At 40.8% G+C, this 21,699-nt stretch overlaps 3 protein-coding genes across 5 annotated transcripts; all 3 read right to left on the reverse strand.

Moving 5' to 3' along the window:
* Window positions 1–1,823: 1,823 nt before the first annotated feature.
* Window positions 1,824–3,756, reverse strand: LOC147819029 (transmembrane protein 275-like). Its single transcript, XM_087174427.1, has 2 exons — window positions 3,470–3,756; window positions 1,824–3,174 (listed from the first exon to the last, which is right to left on the reverse strand). Exon 2 carries the CDS (start codon window positions 3,100–3,102, stop codon window positions 2,509–2,511), a length of 594 nt encoding a protein of 197 aa, XP_087030553.1. The 5' UTR covers window positions 3,103–3,174; window positions 3,470–3,756; the 3' UTR covers window positions 1,824–2,508.
* A 367-nt stretch (window positions 3,757–4,123) lies between these two features.
* mknk1 (MAPK interacting serine/threonine kinase 1) lies at window positions 4,124–12,121 on the reverse strand. Of its 3 annotated transcripts, none has more exons than XM_023408056.2 (14): window positions 11,996–12,121; window positions 11,214–11,276; window positions 10,598–10,700; window positions 10,400–10,498; window positions 10,201–10,298; window positions 9,909–9,988; window positions 9,743–9,816; window positions 9,546–9,650; window positions 9,390–9,445; window positions 9,188–9,283; window positions 8,895–9,089; window positions 7,722–7,886; window positions 7,516–7,559; window positions 4,124–6,383 (listed from the first exon to the last, which is right to left on the reverse strand). In XM_023408056.2, the coding sequence occupies exons 2-14, from the start codon at window positions 11,265–11,267 to the stop codon at window positions 6,164–6,166; spliced, it is 1,389 nt and encodes a 462-aa protein (XP_023263824.1). In that variant the 5' UTR covers window positions 11,268–11,276; window positions 11,996–12,121; the 3' UTR covers window positions 4,124–6,163. The 3 variants fall into 3 exon arrangements, with proteins under 3 accessions (XP_023263824.1, XP_023263823.1, XP_087030564.1); XM_023408055.2 differs by having other exon boundaries at window positions 10,400–10,501; XM_087174438.1 differs by having other exon boundaries at window positions 11,214–11,278; window positions 12,009–12,075.
* A 563-nt stretch (window positions 12,122–12,684) lies between these two features.
* Window positions 12,685–18,275, reverse strand: mob3c (MOB kinase activator 3C). The gene is made up of 4 exons (XM_023408057.2): window positions 17,943–18,275; window positions 15,459–16,071; window positions 13,968–14,170; window positions 12,685–13,143 (listed from the first exon to the last, which is right to left on the reverse strand). Exons 2-4 carry the CDS (start codon window positions 15,874–15,876, stop codon window positions 13,114–13,116), a joined length of 651 nt encoding a protein of 216 aa, XP_023263825.1. The 5' UTR covers window positions 15,877–16,071; window positions 17,943–18,275; the 3' UTR covers window positions 12,685–13,113.
* Between the last annotated feature and the right edge of the window lie 3,424 nt (window positions 18,276–21,699).

A 21,699-nucleotide genomic window follows, 5' to 3' on the forward strand; every position in this document is an offset into this window, starting at 1 on the left:
TGTGGAGGAAGTATTGAGATCATTAAATTAGGTAAAATGTCATCATCAAAATCTACTTCACAGGTAACGGTGCTTGTTCTTCAGAAAAATGTCACTGTGGCTGGTTTATTATTAGATATGACATTAATAAGCTGTTGTTAATACTGATGCATCAATGCAGCAGTTTATTGCAGAAGTTGGTCTGGGTGGAAGTAGTATAACCTACTTTATATAGGTTGTTTATTGCAGTGGTTCCGGACCTATAGGCATCGAGAACCCTCCAAGGGGTTACATGATAAATCAGATGATGATCAATAAGGCACAAAAAAACAATAGAGATAGTTTTAAAAAATAAACTCCTCTTTTCGACACGGTGCTGCTGCTCTGTGTACGCGGGAGATGATTGACAGCTCACCTACAATTCTCCACGTGGGTGTCAAACTTAGAGCCGCTCATCGTGATTGAGGTCTTGACCTGTGTCCCCAGTGCTGGAGACTTTGAGCTCAGTAGCTGTGAACCCCCAGCAGACAGAGCCGGTCTGGGGCTTCAGGGGCATCAAGGCATTCCTGCCATTAAGACAGAAAACAAGACCAGCACACGAAAGTATAGGATCACTGTGGATGCTGCACATTTATGGACCCTGATACCCTCTCCCTCAAAAACAAAACAAACAAAAAAACATGTAAGGCGTGATGTCAGACTTTCTTGCAGCAGCAACTACATGTGAGCAGCCAGTGAGAATTCAGAAGTCCATCCACACACTCCTAAACTGACTCTTCTTCCTCTTCTTTTTGCTGCACAGATGAAGAACTGACACTGTCGTGTCCATCATATGTAAACACTGAAATCCTGAATCAATTAAATGAACAGATGTTTTGCAAATGTGTCATTATTACTGGACTTGTTTTTCCTTCTGACAATAACCTAAAAAAATATATAGTTATTATATGAAGCATTGTCGGTGAGTAAATTGTATCATTTCATGCAAGAAAGACTAAAGATTATGACAGGTTGGTTCCTTTGGGTGAATATGTATCACCAATGAGAGGTGAAATCCTTCATATATCTTTAAGTGAAATTTACACTCAAAGTGGGAGTTAATAATGGGAAAAAAAGAAAAAAGAAGGAGAGAAGGAAAGCAGGAAGGAAATCAGTGTGAGCTTAGTGTAGTATAAAATCTGCTCAGTTACCTGCTCACAGTTAAAGCAACTCTGCTCTAAATCAATTTCACTGAGCCATTCTGCACACAATCAGAGCAACCTGACCTCATTACTAGTTTAGTAAAATGACTACAGGTTGCCAAGACATGTCATCCTCTTCATAGAAACACAAGCGGTTGTACTTCTGCCTCACTGGGTAACTACAGACACCCACGCCGCCTGCTATTCATAAAGCTTGGTCCACACACACACACACACACACACACACACACACACACACACAAAAAAGAGCGTTACAACAGCAGGCGGCGGCTGTTCTGTTATCTTTTCCAGTGGTTGAGTTGTGTGCGGGGATCTGATCACACTGTGTGTCTTGCTGTGTTTGTGGACGGCAGATGTACAATGATGAGTAAACAGGACGGTCGCCTTTGCCAGCAGCTGTTGGGTCCGATGCCAAGTGATGGGCAACATGTTGGGGAGGAGCTGTTTGCACTGACGCCGCTGGCTCTTCTCAGATAACGGATGAGTTATCTTCACAACCTGCACACCTTCGTTTTTCAGCCGCCACTGTGTGAACAGTTGTGTCTTTTATGGCTTTGTTTTTATCGATGATACACAAAGGATCAGTCAATCAGAGTTTTTCTTTTTTTTTTTCAATAGATCCACACCACAGACAGTAACCTCCAATCAAGCAAAATTTCAGCTTTATTTATAAAATGTATAGATGTCCCAAGCATGTATTAACATCTGTCTTAATCTTATAATCATGGCACTACAACATGACAAACAAATTCACTGAAGGTATAACACTAATTTGTTCCTGAATATCCATCTTAACACAGCTCAAAGTTACACACGCTCACTCACTGCGGCTGATGCAAGCATTAAAAAGAAAATAAATAAATAATAGCACTTCTGTCAAAGAAGCAGTTTCATGACTCAGAGAAGAAGCTTGGCAGGACACACTCATCTTCTTTCCCACCATATACGGTGACAAGCACTAACCACAGTTGATCCATACGACATGAATGCAGGATAATCGGCCTTAACTGGATGTTTTATACAACAAGAAGCACACAAACAGGCACTTGGATTAAGGTATCATCTCCGGTTCCTGTTTCTGCTCCTGGCAAATTAATATACATCCTGGGGATGAGCAATAAGCATTCAACAACACACTGAATAAGTTACCCTCAGGCGGGTTTTGCACAATACAGACAACAGACTTAGTCTGCTGGCCTTTCATCAGGATATTTTGTTTGCAGCCTTATATTTGAAAATGCCAATCACTCCTGTCAATCATACGAGACACTTCCATCCAGTATACGTCAAAACATCCAGACACTCAAACAGCAAGGGGACGGCCAAGCTACGTAGAGGAAGTCTTGTGAGCAGGCAGCATCTCTGCATGAGTGCTCTCCTTGCTGTCAGAGGTCAAGGTGGGGTTATCTCCTGTGTCACACATCTCTGACATGGGCAGCTCCCTGGCTCCATCCTGGCAGGCAGGCGGAGCGTCGCTCCCATGGCTGGAGCTGGACTTGTGAGAGGAGTTGCGGGAGCTGGTGGGGCTGAGCTGAACAGCCGTAGTGTCCTGCAGCGTGTGCTCACTCGTCTCCATCTCAAACGCTGCTGTCCCCATCCGCATCAGCCCCCACTTCTCACCCCCTTTAGCCTTGCGGGCCATGTGGGTCGGGGGTCTCCTGCTGACCACACAGCAGGCTGTGAAGAAAGCCAGGGCAATCAATAGGAGAAGAGGACCTATGATAATTGGAGGGTTGCCAGTAGGGATGAAGGTGCCAAAGGCGAACGCTCCCACCAGGGTGATGTTAATGCCAGCCAGCATGATGCACAGGCCGCAGGCGCAGCACAGGGCCGGGGAGGGCAGGCTCTGGTGCCACAGAGCGTGCTGCTTGGGAACCTTCTTCTGAGCAGAAGGTCTGGAGTTTTTTTCAGGTAGCACCATGTCTCATGGAGAGCTCTGTGAGACCCAGAGAAGCTGGAGAACAGATGACCTGCTGATCACTGAACTCATCACCTGAGAGAGAGGGATGGAGGTGAAGTGGCTAAAGAGGAGGAGGAAATAACTCTGGAAACATTTAATTCAAAAGTAATTTATATGATTTTTTTAAAAGATAAAAACATGGATAAATTCATTTCCTCTACAAATTTACAGCAAAGGCAGAACACATAATGCAAGCATTATTCCTCGTGATAACACTCTCATTATGAAGAAAAACAGAAGCGACTCTAAAATCACATTTTCCTGCTTCCAGACTCGCACGGGAAACCTGGAAACGACATTATGACGATGTGCTCTCAGTGTCACTTACATTAGATCAGACGCATAATCCAGTCAAGTGTTTCGCCGTCTCGTCTCGCCAGAGTGGCAGGAGTTGGAGGTGTCTCTCTCCCTCCAGCAGGTGAATAGTAGAGTGAAACTGCCGCTGCTCACACACCACATGTTGTAATGAAGATGAGCCACTAGAGGCGCTATAGATCCGTTTGAAACCACAGGTCCAATCAAACCGGCCAATGAAGTGGTTTAAGTTTTGTCATCAACATGTGACACACGGGGGATGATCTGAGAAATCAGCAAGGAGGATCCAGGATGAGTCAATTTCACTTCTGCTTCTTGTTTTATTTTTACTTTAAGCCACCATTAAAATTATGATAAAAGTATTATTGTTATACCATCTAGGCCTCTAATTTAAAGCATTCAGGTTATCACATACTCCTCCAGTCCTCTGCTTTTAAAGCAACGAGGACACAGCCTCTGTCAGAGCGATGTTATCAGGTCAGTGTGTGGGCAGGTTGATCACACCCCCTTCCTGTGCCCTCACCATCATCTTCGTCATCATTCAGTACATAAGGACCTTCACCGACTGAAAACTGCACAACTAAACCACATTTACTCCTGAATGAGATCTTGCAGCGTATCAATAACAAATGAACTGATTACGTTGCATCACACAGTTCAGACAAAAGAAGGTGTAAAGGATCTTTTTATTGAGAACACAGCATACCAGTGAAAATACACTCTGGACTGAGCGCTCTATGCATAAGACCCCATAAGAGACACATTTCAATAGGACTCCATAATTGCATACAAATCACTGATTCTCATTTCATGACATTACAAGTTGATGTGGGGAAACAAACAGCTTTTATGATTTCTAATGGAGTGAGGGGGCTTTACCATGGATAGTGGTTGTTTCCTAATGGGTGTATTCGCTCTGAGCAAATCTCTGTCAGTTCCTGCCAGCCTATGAAGTCCCTTAGTTGCTATAGGGATGGGGTGTCCATGGCAACAGTGTGAGATCAGGGGACATGTTGTTTAGCGGGCAACACATAAAATTAACAATTAGGGTTAATAGAAGTGATAGACTGTCACTGTGACCCCCATTCAAACACAGACTGGGTCCTCAAAGAATAAAACAAATTTAAAAAAAAAAGGAAAACTATTTATTTTATATATATAAAAAAAGGATCAAAATCAGCGAATTGATGGACCTAAGAAAATCAAAGAGAAGTTTTAGCTTAGTTAGTCCATCATTCTTTCAATAGGCACAGTCACAGAACCAAAATACAAAACTGAACAATATACAAATACTTGTATAAAAATAAATCCCTTCAACCCCAGTATGGAATCCTCTGTCAATTTCACTATCATGTGTAACATCAACAATTCACAAAACCGCTCTCAGTCTCTTCACCTACTGTACATACCACCTGAAACAGTTCAAATTCTCACATTTCATTCTGACTGAAAACACTCAGTGATATCAAATTAATAAGACACCTAATTAGAAACTAAAGCAAGTGTTTTTGGGTGGTGTTTGTTTGTTTCTTTTCTTTTTCTTTTTCTTTTTTTTAACAGTACAAAACGTGGTGCAAAAAAAAAAAAGGCTGAGGTAATGTTGTGGACTCTAATGAGGATAAAAAGTCGTTAAAGCCTCTTTGAAAATAAATATCTATTGCAGGTGTCAAATTCACATTGTTGGACCATCAGTTTGGTCCAGCAATGTGAATTTATGATTAAATATTTTCCCTTTAAAATAACTAAGTGACTTATTTTAAAGTACATCTGTGCTACAGGTAGCTTGTGTTGCTAAGAATGCTAGAAATGAAAAGAAATAAACAGTTTGATCAGAGTGTCTTCTCTAACTGCATTATATATCCATTCAGATTCCTGCACGTTCTCTAAGCTCTGTCTTTGCTCTTTAAAACACCAGACAAAACAAGACTTAAATATGCAGGTAAAATGGAAAAAAAAGCCCTAGTCTCCTCTAACTGTCATCCATTTTTATCATCTAAACAACTACATCCACACACATCCAATCACATACACATACATGCTTAAAAAATTAAAGACAGATAATCCCTTTCCTTCAGTGACTGAGAAGCAATAAGAAGCATTTAAATAAAATATCAATTAATTCACAGTTGGACAACAAGAAAAATAAAAGCTATTAGAATTACATAATATTGCATTAGGACAGCAACAGCTGCATAACTGCACTGGACCTAGGTAATGCTGTGATTATGATATGTACTGACTAGATATTGGAATATAAATTGCTGGCATTAAGAGCGGTTTCTGCTGTTTTGGGGTGATCATACATACACTACGTGTGAATTTCTAAAACCCAAAGCTATTCACAAATGAAAAAGTCCTTGTTTAAAACTGAGGCAGCTTAAAACGACTCCTGGACAAATCTCAGGAGTTTCAACTACGTTTTCAATTAAAAGGTGGTAGCCGAGGATAAAAATGTCCCCTTGGTGCTCGAACTCTTGTCTACGTGATAAGATTACTGGCCATGGGTAAGAGCTTTAACACCAGGAACAGTTAGTCACTTCTGATGACATGCGTATGTATCCTACAAGGCTCCCTGTCAAAACAAAACACACACACACACTCACACACTCACACACACACACACACACACACACACACTCACACAGAAGGGGCAGGTAGAGGTTAAAATCAGCCAGAGAACATGACGAAGGGGGCTTGTACTGGTCCTTCAGGCTGCGAGGTCGTCTGAAGCGGGTGCGAAGTCCCTGGTGCGCAGGGCATTGGACTGCGCCCGTCTACGAGCCAGTCTGGAGTTGGAAGGAGGAGAGAGCCTCATGGAGCAAACGACCACTGTGACGTCTTCCTGCTGCTCGTCGTGCTGGGATAGCTGCCGGTTAAAGGCAATGGCTTCTGCTGCAAACTGGGTCAGGTCTTTGGTGCTGCTGTTCCTGGAAGAACAGAGGAGACAGAGGAGGATCTGAGACAAAGTTGACAAACCAAACACATGGAGTTCGATTTTCGTGTCAGCACAACCTCAACAGTTTAGCATCTTGGTGACTCGCTGTTCGTTGCAGATTTTCTCATTAACGCTCTCCTTTGACATTGGGCTTAAATCCAGTATATTGTCAAATTGGTGCATTTGCTTTTCACTTTGACAACAAACGCTCCACCATTGTCTTGTCGTTCAGCTCTCCTCTTATCACTCCGCTCTGCTGCAGCATGGAGCAGACACTTTCAGTTTATAATTGTAGACTCCAACTATTTATTGATGACTAGATTTTACTAATTCGTTTTTTATTTGATGAACATGGGCGCTACCACCGATACATTAAAATTAACCATATGGGTTTTATGTCTATAAACAAAATGAAAAAAGATGGTGGGGCTGACGGGCAAGTTGTGTAATAGGTGTGTGTCTGTTTTAATAATCCTACATTTTTTGTGGACCGTTCCCGGGATCATGTTCATGTCACAATATGCAGATTAAGCAGGCAAGCTTCCTCAGATTGTCAGATTTGTTTTATGTATGAACAAATTGAACTAAGTGAAACTTTCAAGATTATTTCAGAAATACAACATGAAAACTACACTGCATTTTTTAATTCTATGTTCATGTAGTGGTACTGAATCACAGATGGTTATAAATCATTGTGATGACAAATAAAAATCCCACACCATTACGCAAGGAAGGATGACCACAGGATCATCAACATGTCCAAAATGAATTCATAGGTGAACTCATATTTCAAACTCTGCACATCTCAGTTTCCTCTGAAGAAAACTTTAGGTTTCAAAAACTGTCCTGCGTCATGATGGGGAGACCCCATGTTTAAAGGGGATGAAAGTAGTGAATGTGATTGGCCATTATTGTCACAACCTCTAACACCCCAACCTATAATGTATGATAATGTATTCTGTCTCATTTCAAAGTGTGCCACAGGGGCGCCAGGGCACGACAATACCAAAATGCGCTTTTGCTTTAATCTGAATTTACTTATCTCAACATTCTCTAATTTTGTTTGAAGCACCTCATTAACTTCATAATACTTTTGACTTGACTTGCTAAACTCTCAGTCATACCTCTGTAGGACATGAGGAGTTGGAAGACCTCTCTCTGGAGCATTCTGTAATAAAAAAAAAAAAAGAAAGGGAGTAATTTACCTGAAATCACACGTTGAAATAAAATAGAAATAACACTGGAAGAATTACTGTGGTCTTGTATTAGACATGATTAAAGTACCAAGAACAAATCAGCTATTCTAGTGCACAGATATAACGATACCCACCCCTTGCACCCAGGGGTGCTTGAGGACCTGAGCAGCACTGAGGCGCAGGGTGGCATCCCGAACCAACAGCTTGGATATGAGATCCTTGGCCCCCGCTGTGATGTGAGCCCAGTCCTTGTCTGGAAACTCATATTTGCCCTGCTGGATGCTCTCAAACAGGTTACTCTGAGGAGAGAGGATTACACAATATCCTGTGAAACTGCTCAGCTGTCAGTGCTTTTGTAATTTATTTGTGGTGAAGCAGAGGAGACACTCTCCACACAAAAATGTGGTCTACTGTTAGACTGCCTATAGGTGAATGCCATTTAAAAAATGAAGCATACATCAGTCAGTGTTTTTTGGAGGAAATTTGCTGGTGACAGCTCCGGATGTGAATGCACCCATCAAAGAGCTGAGTCTTAAATACCAAAGTGAGCAAGTAGTAATCCTACTAATGAAAGAAATAACTAATACCATGTAGTATAAGTTAAGAGAGTTTGTCTTCCTGTTTGGACTGAGGAGACAAACAACTGTAAGGAGCGATGTCATCACATGCACTTACAATGCACACACTTAGATGCAGGGGAGAAAAAGTGAACTGCCAGCCGCTGAGAAAACTGCTAAAACAGATCTGTCAAATCTCATCCCTGGGTTGTTGCTCCTGTAGAAGCGTCAAAGCATCTGTGTGAGACGCTTCAGTCGGTTATTGTGTGTTTTTAAAACTTATTTTGGGGCTGTAGCTCACTCTTTCATCCCTTAGCGCAGTGTAGCTGTAGTGTTACTGGTTTAACAGCACCATGCTGGGCAGGTCACATGCGTGTTTACAGAGTCTGTGCTCTGAAAGACATCACAGCAGGAAAAGGGTCGAAAATGAGCAGGTTCACTTGGGTGCTGTGTTTACATCAATGCTGATCAGAGCCAGAGCCAATAAATACCCGCGTCTACTGCAAAGTCATTTGACCCAGGTGTGAATGCCGACTGTTTTTCATTGCCGACAAAAGCCTGATGTTAGCGAGTCTTAGCTGATTTTTTGACCAGTGGAAAAAGGGGCTTAAGAGAGGTTTTTACAACACATGTCAAGGCTTGTTGCATACTGTGCCTTTGTTCTGTGAACACCATGGGAAGTAAACACTTATGGCTGTGTAAAGAGATAACGACAGTGACTGACTTCAGAGACTGATTGGGCAAGCATACCTGGCAGGTTCTGCAGGTTTCTCCCCGATCCCAGCCGCAGTCGGTGCCACAGTGGCCTATGAAGGGGGGGCTTCCGCTCAGCAGGATGTACAGAATGACCCCAAGGCTCCAAAGGTCACAGCGCTTGTCATAGAAGGAGGCTTCATCAGTGAACACCTCCACTACTTCTGGAGCCATGTACTCAGCTGAGCCACACTAAGAGAGGGCAAAAATTAAAAAGGAGTAAAGTAACTGTTATCCATCATACTGATTCTGTTCGTGTGTATACAATGAATTCAAAAGTAGACTGTTACCGGTGTGGTGAGCTCTGGAGTCGTTATGGGTGTACAGGCACTGCTGAGCTTCACTCCACTTCCCAAGTCAAAATCACAGATCTTCACTGGTGACACCTGAGAAGAAAGATATAGGAAAAACATTTTCATACTGTTAGACTCTACATCTTTAGGAGTAACTAGTGTCCTTCTGAAAGATTCCTGTCCTTTAATGGCCACTTACCCGATCAGTGTATTCACAAAGAATGTTCTCAAGCTTAAGGTCTCTATGGGCAATGCCTGTAGAAAAACACATTGTCATCATGATGAAATGAAAAGGACAAATCCACAGATTTTCTGTTTTGACTTTGGTAGGATAGCTGTTGGGATGTTGACCAACCTTTAGTGTGTAAGAAGTCAAGTGCTTGGGCAATGTCCCTGACCACCTTACTGGCCTCCAGCTCATCAAAGTGCTTTCGGTTCTGAATGTGTGTAAGAATAGAGCCTGAAGGAAGACAAGAGAATCACTGATGAGTCATCTGAAACAGCTATACGTACTAAGACACTATAATTGGTGAGATAGTCATTTATACTAACCTCCACGCAGCTTTTCAAATACCAAATAAAAGCATGAGCTGTCTTCAAAGAACTGGGTCAATTCCAAAATATTCCTAGAACAAGATATTTCCAGCTGATTAGAATCCATTTCATTGTGTTGTTTTTTTGTATTTTTTTAATTTATAAATTAAATAAATGCATTCACTTGTTTCCTTGACACTGGTAGAGTGTCTCCACTTCTCGAAAGACTCTGCTGCGGCTGTGTCCTGCACTTTTTTCTATGATCTTTGTAAACCAAAACAGACAGAACGCTATTAGTTGCCTCAGTAAAAAAAAAAAAAACATTTCACACTGTTAAACTTGTATTTTTCTGTTATTTATTATGTTAATTATTTTTAATGTTTTAGTTTAACTGTAAACAAACTTTCATTCTCAGCCAATCTATACTGTATAAATTACATTTAAATGACTAAAGACTACAAAATATCCTAACTCACCTTCACAGCAAACTCCTGCCCATTCTGCAGGCTTATGCATCCTTGAACCTTAGCATATGCTCCCTGACCAAGCACCTCATCTGTCAGCTTGTAGAGGTCTGGAAAATAAGTAAATATAGGGGTGTAACAGATGTATGCATTTAAAAATTTTACATTTTCTATTTTTTCCATATGTGTCTCATAATAATCAAATCAATACCATCAAAAGTGCCTGTGGAGCTGTCTGTTGCTCTAGTTCTTTTTTTCTTCTTTCTTTTAGCTGCATCTGGGATGTTCACTGGCTGGCTTTTCTCAAAATCTGCTGTAAAACAGAGGAATCCATATGGAAGAAAATTAGCTTAAACACCACAGACTTTGCCACTGTAATAGGCTGTTCTGAATAATAAAGCTATTGTACCTGATGGGCCTTGGGAAAGGTGCTGTCTGTCCTCCGTGGAGATACCGTTCTCCTGAGTCCCCCCGTAGCTCTGCCCTACTTGGCCAAAAGCCAGGGAGTTACCCTGTAACAGATGCAAGCCGAGGGGCACAGAGGGAGGGAAAGTGCAGTCAGAGAGATCAGGTGGTGGTATGGTAGAGTAAGCTCGAGAAGGACAACATAATTCTGCCACTTTGTTTACAGTGTAAAAGTGAAAGAGTAAGTTCTCCAGCAAGATAACACATAAAAATGATCAATCATAGTTTTGCAAAATTTATACCAACGTAAACAAATGATCATATAACTACTATTATAGCCTTATTGACCATCTTCCCCTTTGGCAAGCTGCCAAAACAGGGGCCTGTTGAGAATACAGGAAACACCTCGACAGGCCTTATCTCTCCCTGGATATTGCCAGAAGCATTCACACAACCAGTCACAGTACATGACTCATGTAGAGTGATGAAACTTCTGTTTCAGTGTAGATAACCTTCACAGTGTGTGCGCCACTTTCTGGCAGCTTGATGTTTATCTAATGAAACATGTTTCAGGAAGTTGGAGGTTTTGAAATCACCAATAATAACAGTTCAACTCCTACCTGGAGAGAGTGCTGGAAGGATTGCAACTCCGCCATCACGCTGTGCCTCACCATATCTGCCAACTGAGAAAGTACATCACAAATATTCAGCTAGTCTGGAATAAACTGCGTCAGCAGACACATAAATATTCATTCATGAAAGCCACACAGGTCCATCAATCTCCAGGAGGTGACTTGACATGTACAAGAAAACTGTTTCTACAGGGATTTCCTCTTTCTTTTACTCTCTAGTGTCACAATTTATTTCGGTTTGGTTGCGGTTACTGCTGTGACAGAAGCTTCAAGTTCTGTCTGTTAAGTTAGTTAGCCTCCTGCCAAATGTTATGCTACGGTAAGGGAATGCACTGGATTGCTGTCTAAGACTTTAGTATGTAACTATACTATCTAGCGTTATGACAGCTCAAAGTGATACTGACGTTATATGGTTAGATTAGTGTTAATGTCGGTGGTTAACTGCAACCAACCAAGACAACAGCTAAAAATAGCCACGTCATTACTTAACATAAGCACTGTTGTTACACAAATGTGGGGACCAACATCAAGAGGGAACAATATATAGAAGATTGACCTATAAGAAGGCTATTAGAAAAGCTACAGTTAGCGTTAACAGAACAATCCGAAGTTGTTATTGTCGTTAGCCAATGCTAGCTAGCAAGAGCCTTTAGCTAGCTGCTGCTGTTAGCTATTGTACGGTTTAACGTCCATTTGCAAGTTTGTATTTAGACACCGGTCAGGTAGCGTTAAAAAATATATATATATGCAATAAAGAAAAGCCTTCTAACCTGGACTCTGTGTCCAAACCAGCCAGGTCCCGTCTGTCAAAGCCTCTGCCAGCTGATGTAAGCATCCATTGCTAGCTGAGATCCATCAGTCAGACAGCCGGTGACGCACAGGGCGGGAAAACACATAAACAGACATTTGCTCCTCCCCTTTATACATGTATCCTTTTCCTATTGGTCCAGAATGAGGCTACCGCTTCTACTTCACTTGGCTTTACTCCCTGCCACACCCCACTCCACGTAGAGGGGATTTTTTGTGCATGATCAAGACCGGTTATTTACACATTTGTGTCAGAGCTCAGGGTTTTGGCAGATCAGCACTGGCAAGAGGAAGTGCGGCTCACGCCACATACCTACAATATTTCATCATTTGTATTTTTTTGTTAAACATCTTACATTTATGTATAAACTAAATTTATGTGGTGAAATCTGTCTTTGGCCTAGAACTGTTTAAATTGCAGCCTGTCTAGCAGATCAAACTTTAGAAGCAAATATATAATAAATATAATATAATAAAGATGATATAAAGGCATATATATGAACTGCCATTGGTATTCATTCTGTTAATATGCTGTTTTCTGTTAGCTCTGTTATACATTGTTTACATCATTATTAAAATAAAGAAATGACAGTGTTTGTGTATATTTTGTATGGTGATATGCATTCCATTAGGAAAAAAACGTGGTCATTAGTCATTTTTCGACTGAATTTTTCTGTTTTTCAAAAATTTTGAAATAGAAAAACATCAAATAAAATACAAACTTTCATTCATCAAAATAAGACTCAACACTGGATATCAAAACATATATAAAGGTCAGACATACATGCAGGAGTAAAGAAAAAGGATAAGTACAGGAGATGTATTATTATAAAGCAATACAAAGTCCTATAATGATGGCATCACAGCACCATAATGACTTTAAGTAAAAACATGTGTGAAGGTACAGCGCCACCACCTTAAGAAGTGTGGTACGTAATTGGACCTTCCCAGTTATGCTTAGAAAACCACTCATGCAACTTTATGTGAAATTGTTCTTTGTTTTGAGTGTTTTGAAGCTGGTGTTTTCTCACGGGGCTCAGGTAACGTCAAAATGTAAACTCCTTTGTCCATTTGGTTTCGTTTAATTGCATATCTTCTCCGTCATCTCTTTCTGTAGGAGAAGAAAACAAAAGACATGTTTAACACTTCTTATTGTATGAGGAAATGAATGATAGTTACGCAGTGCAATGTACAATTTCAAAATGACAAACATCCTTTCTTTTTGTAAGAAAGAAAGCTATTGTTCCTATAGGACCAATTATAATGGGACAATAAAAACAGGGTCTGTTTACAAGATTTATCTTTTCTGTGGTGTGTTGACGTAAATTTCTCATCCCTATTTCACTTTGCAGGGGGAATTACACAGCCCAAGCAACATAATTGTGACCACTGAAGCCTTTTATTGATGCATGGAGCTCCATTCTCCATTAGCTCATATGTGATGATGGTCCCTTTGTTGGAAAAAAGCAACAACTATACAAACTCTGTCTCATTATGACTGCACAACGTCAGCAAACGTCTTTTATGTGGGCTATTGCTTCAAACCGTAAAAAATTCTACAGACAGTTACGAGTTTCTTTCATGATAGAAAACTGGTGAGGTGCAAAATTATTATTATTTTAGGGAGAACACAGTTCATGTGTTGTATGTTCATAGTAAGACTGAGCGATCATGTAGCACGTGCAGTTTGAGGAGACACACAAATTTCCCTGGGCCGCACATACACTTGCAGGGAAAACACACTGACATAACGATGAAATTCAGCCTCATCGAGCATGCTGGGTTATAGACGACAGGATGGGTGATATTTTCTGCTAGACTGACAGTCATGAGAGTGATACCGACAACTCTCCCGTTAAAATATCTATCTGATCCTCCTTCTCTTGCTCCCTCTCACTTTACCCTGACACATCTGAGGTCACACCATCATCTCACCAGGGGCTCCAGTTCAGAGTGATCAATGAGGTTGAACTCTGAGATGAAGTAGTAGTAGTGCTTGTAGCAGGTATTGATGTGGGCCTCTGCACCCATACTGCAGATGCTGTCAAAGTGATGGATGTAAACATGCACGAAGACTCTGAAGAGACGGCTCAGGATCTTCTTGCACACTTGCTGGAAGTTTTTGGGGAAAGGTACACCTAGAGCGAAGAAGAGAGATAAGTGTTACAGAAAGGAAAAGACCTCCACCTGAGAATTCTTTTGATCAGATGTGAGAAAAAAATGAATCCTTTTTTTCTAATTGAAACCCATCATTTGAGCAGATGTAGTATTCTGTAAGTAATATAATTTCTCCTCAACAGCATCAATCATTGAGTTAGTGTATTTAAAAAAACCTGATTTGCACGGACAACAAGGGAGAATAAGTAATTTCAAGAACAATCTATTATCAGGTGCTGGGTTGATAAAAATGGGAGAGAGAAAAGCTAAAAGTCAATAATGTTAAAAACACATGTTTCTGATGCACAAGAACTCAGTCAAGAAATCAGTCAAAATGTTTTGTGTTGAAGAACAGACGGAGGTGGAAGGTGAAATATCATCATCTTATTTGGCGGAGGGAAGTTATGAAAATGAACACCCAAATAGAATTACAAATTAATGAGAACCTGATCTTTAGCATATTTATTGTCACAATAATCAATGACATGAAAAGTAATGAGCAAGCTATCAGAAAGTTCAAATTAATAGCTAAAAGTAATAGAATCATTGTCTAATTTTTGCCTCTCCGAGTGGTAGTAATACAAGCCTAAACATCGCCATTTGTCTTACATGAATTGGTGTGTTTTCTCAGAGGTGATAAACTATCAAACAATTCCTTGAAGCTATCCCATCTATGGAAGGAGGCATATTAATGAGTTGTATTTCTGGGGGTGTGCCAGACAAAAAAGTTTAAGAACCACTGTACAAGAGCATATTGTTACACGTCCTGTGCTTACTCCATTTTCTATTTACCCCTGCTCAGGGCCATGGGAGGATTGTGCACATATTGGGCAAACAGCAGGGAAACACCCTGGACAAATAGCTAATAAACCTGTTCACACCTTCTCAATTCTATTTTGAATTACCTGCATGTCTGTGTCTAAATCCACAAAGAAAGGCTTGTTCGAAATGGTTCAAACACATATGCCTCCTCTGAGACATGGATGGAGGAAATTCTCACCTCTAATAAATGTTGATTGTGTTCAAATCTGGTGTTGAGATAAAGTATCACCACAGTCACCCGTTCATTCTCCTCTAAATGTCATTCTTATTGTTTAATTAACCTCTGCTTGAACTTCATTATCCCATTAGCGATCTTGATGAAGGAGAGCAGTGCAGCTCTTCAGCACTGATGCAGCACAACATCAGTGCAGGCAGAACTCAATCATGTATTAGGTTACACATTCAATAATGGCATGATGCCTTCATTTGTTGACACCTCACACACACCTATTCTGGTGGGGAAGATGTCCTCATTATTGATGAGCGACTCTATCCAGTCCATCAGCAGGTTCATGTACTTGAGAGCTGGCAGCTTGGTGGGTTTCTTGTAGTCATCACCGTCCTGCCACCTGTACTCGTACCTCAGCCCCCCGGACATGATGGGACACGTGCGCTCGGTGCAGTACTCGCTCACCGTGCCATAGATCAGGTTGATCCTGTTAAAGAAATCCACCACATGAACAGCAATCCAGTCGTTGATATTCTCTCCCTCTGGTAGCTGAACCACTTTCCTCAGGTCCAAGCCAGACTTGAGCGAGGCCTGGGCCTTCTTATAGAGTTCAAATCGCTGGGTGCCTGGCTCAAAGCGCTTCCTTGGCCTGAATGTTCTGTCTTTGCTGAACACTTGTCCAAGACACAACGCCATTGACTTGGTCGTTTCCCCTGAGATAAGGGGAGAATGAGCTCTCCAGAATAATAATTAGTTTTGAGTATGATAGCGTGTGACCTTCCTGAAAGAGGGAACCGGGCTGGTTTCAGCTCTGAAATCAGGCCACGTAGGGGTCAGCGTCTGTTGTGCAAAGATTGCAGGGAGTTCTTGTTTTCAGATGGCGGGACGTCCCTGTGAAACAGAACAAGAGAAGTCAGCTTATTCTTTTCCTGTCAATTCACTGCTTTAGGCAGAAATGAAAAAAAAAAAAAACTACCTCTAGGCTATATGACCAAATCGAATTGTCCACAAAAAGGTAGGAAATGCATAAAAATTCACAAGTCAAACATTTCAAGAACTAGGTCATTAAAACAACTCATGCAGGTCAAAGTCTGTATTCTCCCACTACAAAACAAACCAGTGAGTTCATCTCAAATGTGCCATTATTGCATCCACTGCTCTGCATGACTACACTGACCTTATCACAAGATTTTCAGTAGCACCCAGTGATAAAAATAGCAACAGTTTCAGTAAGTTGTGGCAAAAATCAGGCCACTAGAGTCAAGCATAATTGAGAAAATGAATGGCATGCTGTGGCTCACTAAGAATGAAACAGGATTATAGAAGCACGGCGGGAGAAAATGTCAGTCCAACAGTCTTATAGCTCAGATACAGCGCTTTGACACTCATTCAGAACACTGGGGGGTATGAAAGTAGATGCTATGAAAGAAATACACTTGACACTTAACATGAAAACTAATGGAAAACAGACTGTCAGTTCCTCCCTCGGGAAATGAGTCTTGGGATATGACACACAACCAATAGATTACGGAAGGCTATAAACCATCTGGTAGATAATACGCACTGATTAGGGGTGGGACCTCACTGAGTGATTATGTGACCCAATGCCTTCATTGTTATGATAATAAAACATGAATGTTAGCATTTGAATACTAACTGAGTAGGTTATTATAGAAAAATAGGGTGCACAGTTTCAATAAATAGGTATGTCATAGAATTAGAAGGGTTTCTTTTCATTTTGTTACACTGGCAACTCTCCATTGACTTGCCTGTTTCCATTCAGTACTTTGGAGGATTAAAGCATATGTTGCCTCCAGAGATTTTGACACTGCAATCACATTCAAGTGACTGTGGTTGCAACATGATACAATATCCGCATTTGTGTCCTGAGTCTCTTTTTGAACTGCCGGTCTTAACATTTCCTGCGTTTGCTTCTCTGTGCAGAAAAATTAGCAGAAGTTTCTGTCTCTGTATTTTCATCTGTACTTGCAGTGTAGGCCAAACACTGATACGGCTGTTTGTTGTGAACTTATAGTTGACTGAGTGACTAATTTCAGAAGACTCAGACCCCTCACGTGTCTGTTGAGCTCATAGTTTCACTGGTTTCTCCTCACTCTGTGAGTTCATTTGAGTAAATGGTGGGGATTTAAACTGCAGACAGCATTTGATATATGAGAAGGGTACTTTTACTTTCCACCAGCTTTCACAGTCAGCCTGATCTCAGCGCAAAACTCACCACTGGGGGAGCATGAATACGTGGTCATGAGATAGCTCTAAATGAGTCCATAACAAAAGGGCTTGTGAGGACGGCTCAAAGTTTTAGTGCTTCATTCACTCCTCGAATTTAGGGAGATACAGTTTCAGCCAAACATTAAACCTGGATACTGGTTACTGAAGACAATGGTGAATTATATACAGCACCTGAGACAGAGTGGTCTTTATTTTGATCACTTTACGTCTCTCTGCATGCCTGAACAGCCTCAGCATGTCTGAAGTATGTCTGATCACGTACTGAGGTTGGCAGCCCTCCCTGCATACTTCCATGGTTTTTATAGTTTGTTTTTCTGACACTGCAAACTAATAAAAGTCCTGATGCAAAAAGCAAAAAGCAAAAAGCAAAAAGCAAAAAGCAAAAAGCAAAAAGCAAACCGTTGCGTTTACACATAAAACACTGCAGGTTGCAGAAACCAGACACAAGGGAGGAGACAGAGGGAGTTTAAAAACAAGAGATTATTGAATGGAAAAAGCTGTCTGCACCGTACCTGGCTGAAATCCTACAGCGGAGGGTCTGGGACAGGGTGGAAAGTCGTGGGAAGTTCAGGGAGGATTCGGGCGTCGGAACTCTTGACTTTAAACTCCCTGTGGAGGTTAGCTCCAGCTGCTCTGCCCCCCTCTCGCCTCCTCTGGATCTTCTCCCTCCCTGCCGGCCACTAACAGACCGAGAGGCTCCAACTTCACTCGGCAGCAGAGACAACACAGTAAAGAGAGAAAAAGTTGTTTGGCTTCTCTTCCTGTTGGTGATGTCACATCCTGACTTTGTCTACTGGGCCCTGCTGTTGGTGTCTACATCTGTGTGTGCGTCTGTGTGTGTCTGTATGTGGGTGTGTGTATAGAGGACCTATAAATTGAAAGAGAAGAAGGGCTGGAAAAGGTCTTTCCAAACCCCTACTCAGCCCTCCCCCTTTTCTTTTTTTTTTTTTTTTTTTTTTTTTTGCTCTTTCTTCTCGTCCTGCAGGCAGAGCCCGGCCCTCTGGTAAAGGTCCTGAGAAAACAACCCCTCCTTTTGAGCCACATATAGGACAGAAGGAGCAGAATGATCCCACAAATATTTCTGGATGTTTGGCAGTCCATGTTGCTCCTTTTTTTGTCAAGTCTCAATAACATATAATTTAAATTCTTGGCCTTTTAAAGATATTGTAGTTGAACTCAGAGCTTACCCTTAAATACAGAAAGAGCTATTCACCAAAAAATGCTTTTCAAAACATTGACAAGAATCTGCATTCAACAAACAGGGGCTTGTTTGTCTGAAATACTCCATTTCCCTGTGCCCTTGAGGGGCTGAGTGATAGCTGACATGACTGTTCCCATTGTCTTGAAGGTGAATGGGTTCCACTAAAATGCAGAGGGTGTCTGTTTCTCTACTGTGTAATGAAACACAACCTGCAAAAAGAAGATGGCTAGACTCTTTGTGACATGATTCCCTCCAGTATGGGAGGGATAAAACTGTTACACAAAGGATGAGATAAAATGATAGCAAGTTTTCAAGTTGTAATGTTCATGCTTGCTGCAGTAGGATCTCACAGGTTGAGCTTAATGATGTGATTATTGTTTTTAAAAATGCAGATGTAGACATTTGGCTGTGTGGATGCAACAGTTATGATTGATATATAACTGTTTCTTAATTTAGGAGCAACCAATGGAAAAGCAAGTGGTACAGACAACTGGACAGACAACTAGAACAAGATTCATGACATTTTGACGATGTTTTGGCATTCAAGTTACTATTTGAGCTGAGGTGGTGAGATTCACAGTTTTGGGTTCATCCCTGGGACAGCAGTAAGATCTACATTAAATTTGAATTGCTTCCTTGACCTTTTATCACAATATACAAGATGTTTATTATTGTTAAACTGGAAGGAGTCTGAGCCCATATCTCACACTTTGCTGAGTTCAAGATGTGTCATTGGATCATTGATTAAGGTTAGAGAAGATAAAGTTGTATTCACGCCAGACTTAATCGATACCCACAGATTAAACCTGTGCGTGTGCGTGTGTGTGCGTGTGTGTGTGTGTGTGTGTGTGTTTGGGTTCAATAAGAAGAACAAAAAAAAATTCTGATTTGCAGTTATCCAGCACGTCCACTTGGGGTCACCATGTGCTTATGAATGATGTGTTATGGTCCTACTGCATTTGTCTTTATGGTTACCAGTGAGTGATCTGTGAGGAGAACACAATGTGTCTTCTTCTTCTTTCATACTGGTAAAAAAAATGTTTACACGTGACAAAAACCTTTACATTGTAAGACTACAAAAATATAATTTTTGATATGTTATAGTCATGATTGGTGTTGGAGGTTTTAGTGGAAACGCTGATGTTGTATTTTGCACAATATATAAAGACAGTATCATAAATGGAAGTGGAAGTAAAAGTGGAAGTAGATTATACTACTACGTTTGAATATTAAAGTACATTGTGAGCAGGAGTCTTCTTGGATCAGATTGCCAAATTCAATAAAACAAGCTAAAAGTCACTATCTTAGAAAAAAAAAAAAAACTCCCAACAGTGACAACATACACATGAGATATGCATGACATATTAGGTATGCTGCTGCCCTGTGCCCTACTTTTGCTCTTAGCGTTATTGTCATCATCCAGTAATGTCACACAGGAGGAAGCGAAACCAGTCAGGCTTTCTTTCACCTTTGATCGCATGGTTACTATTCACCAAAAGCACCCTGCCTGTCGCTCTGAACCCTCAAACCTGTCGCACAGATTCCACGCAGAAGCCTCAAAATAAGCAGAGTTTACCACTTTTACCTGAGGATTTGGGGAAGGTGATGTGCCTGTATTTTGAACTGCAAACAAGTTTTGTTACCACTTGTTCTCAATTTAAGTAAAAGTGAAATTAGAAAAAAGACATTTTAAGGTATTTTTGCATTTTATGTTTATATTAGGTATATATCTTTATAATATAAGAGAATGAGACACCTTCCAAGCATTTTATTGTCAGTTCAGCCTTTGTCTGGGTTAACAGGAGGAGAGGTTTTTGTGTATTTATGTGTATTATCTGTACTTAAACTAGTCACAGATAGTGTAGGATGAGTAGTCCTCTCTGGTTCAAAAGTTCTCCTGGTGGCCCCAGGTAAGAGAGGGCCCGCACTAAAAGCAGCAGGTGGACAGTTTACTACCTCACAGGTGGTTATGATTTACAATCACACAAGAAGAGCAGGTGTCTGACACATTGTCCTGAGACTTTGCTGCAGGCTCAGTACCTTCTCTCTGTGATCATTATGGGTGAAGCTCACCATCAAGACAGTGTCACCCACAAGTTTTGACTATCCATCATCTCACTTTAGCAGCCTTTTTTTTTTTTAAATTTAAAGTGTGTTACATAAACTGCCATATACCTGAGCTGTGGTATGGTTTATACAGTAAAACCTGTGTATGTATGTAAAACATCTTGCTACTGCTGCTGCTTTACATACATATATAAACACACTTTTATCTTTACTAGGGATCAGAGTCGGTCAATCTTAATTGATTTGAAGACTGAATAAACCGTAGAATGATAACAGTGCCATGTAAATAATGTCCCTCTTTCATCCTCCAGTGTGACCAGGGGGGGGTGAACACTGTTCAGAGGAATAAAAGGTGTGTCAGATATGCTTCTAGTCCATTATTCTACTTTTATCTTATATCTTTATTTTTATTTTTCTATATTTTCCATTATTCTAATTATGGATATTGAGATTGTTTTACCAGGATAATTTAAGTATTTATCATATCATTTCCTATAATATGATGTCACCAACTAACCTGGAGTCATGGAAAAAAATTGAAATAATTATTTGACTTTATTGGGTCATTTTTGCAGTTGTTTGTGATTCAATGCTCTGCTTCTCAAACTGTCAAACGAAATCACCATCACTTCCTCTGTAGTATATCAATGTTTTATCAGTGGTAGTGTAAGAATATACCTTACTGTATATGATTATATTAAGTATGTCCACTCCCATTATAGCCAGGTGTCACCTCTACGGGACACAGCAAGCATCACTTTGCCCTATGACAGCTGAATCTGCTGCAATGAAGCAGAAGTGATTGATTTTGGTTCTACGGTGACTGACATTTGATACAGTCGATTACGTCCATATTAGGCGACCAACTCGCAGCAGAGTAGAAATGACTCCACCTTTTTTTCCAGCTCCATCAAAGGGTTGGGTCAGGAGGAGGAAGATTTAAGCGGAGAGGAAGAGGAAGCAGAGCTGACTTCTTCAGACACGCGTTGGGCCACATTATC

This window comes from Seriola lalandi, unplaced genomic scaffold (assembly GCF_002814215.2).
Source record: "Seriola lalandi dorsalis isolate HSWRI2012SDOR001 ecotype SW California unplaced genomic scaffold, Sedor1 jcf7180002054353, whole genome shotgun sequence".
NCBI classification, from domain to species: Eukaryota; Metazoa; Chordata; class Actinopteri; order Carangiformes; family Carangidae; genus Seriola; species Seriola lalandi.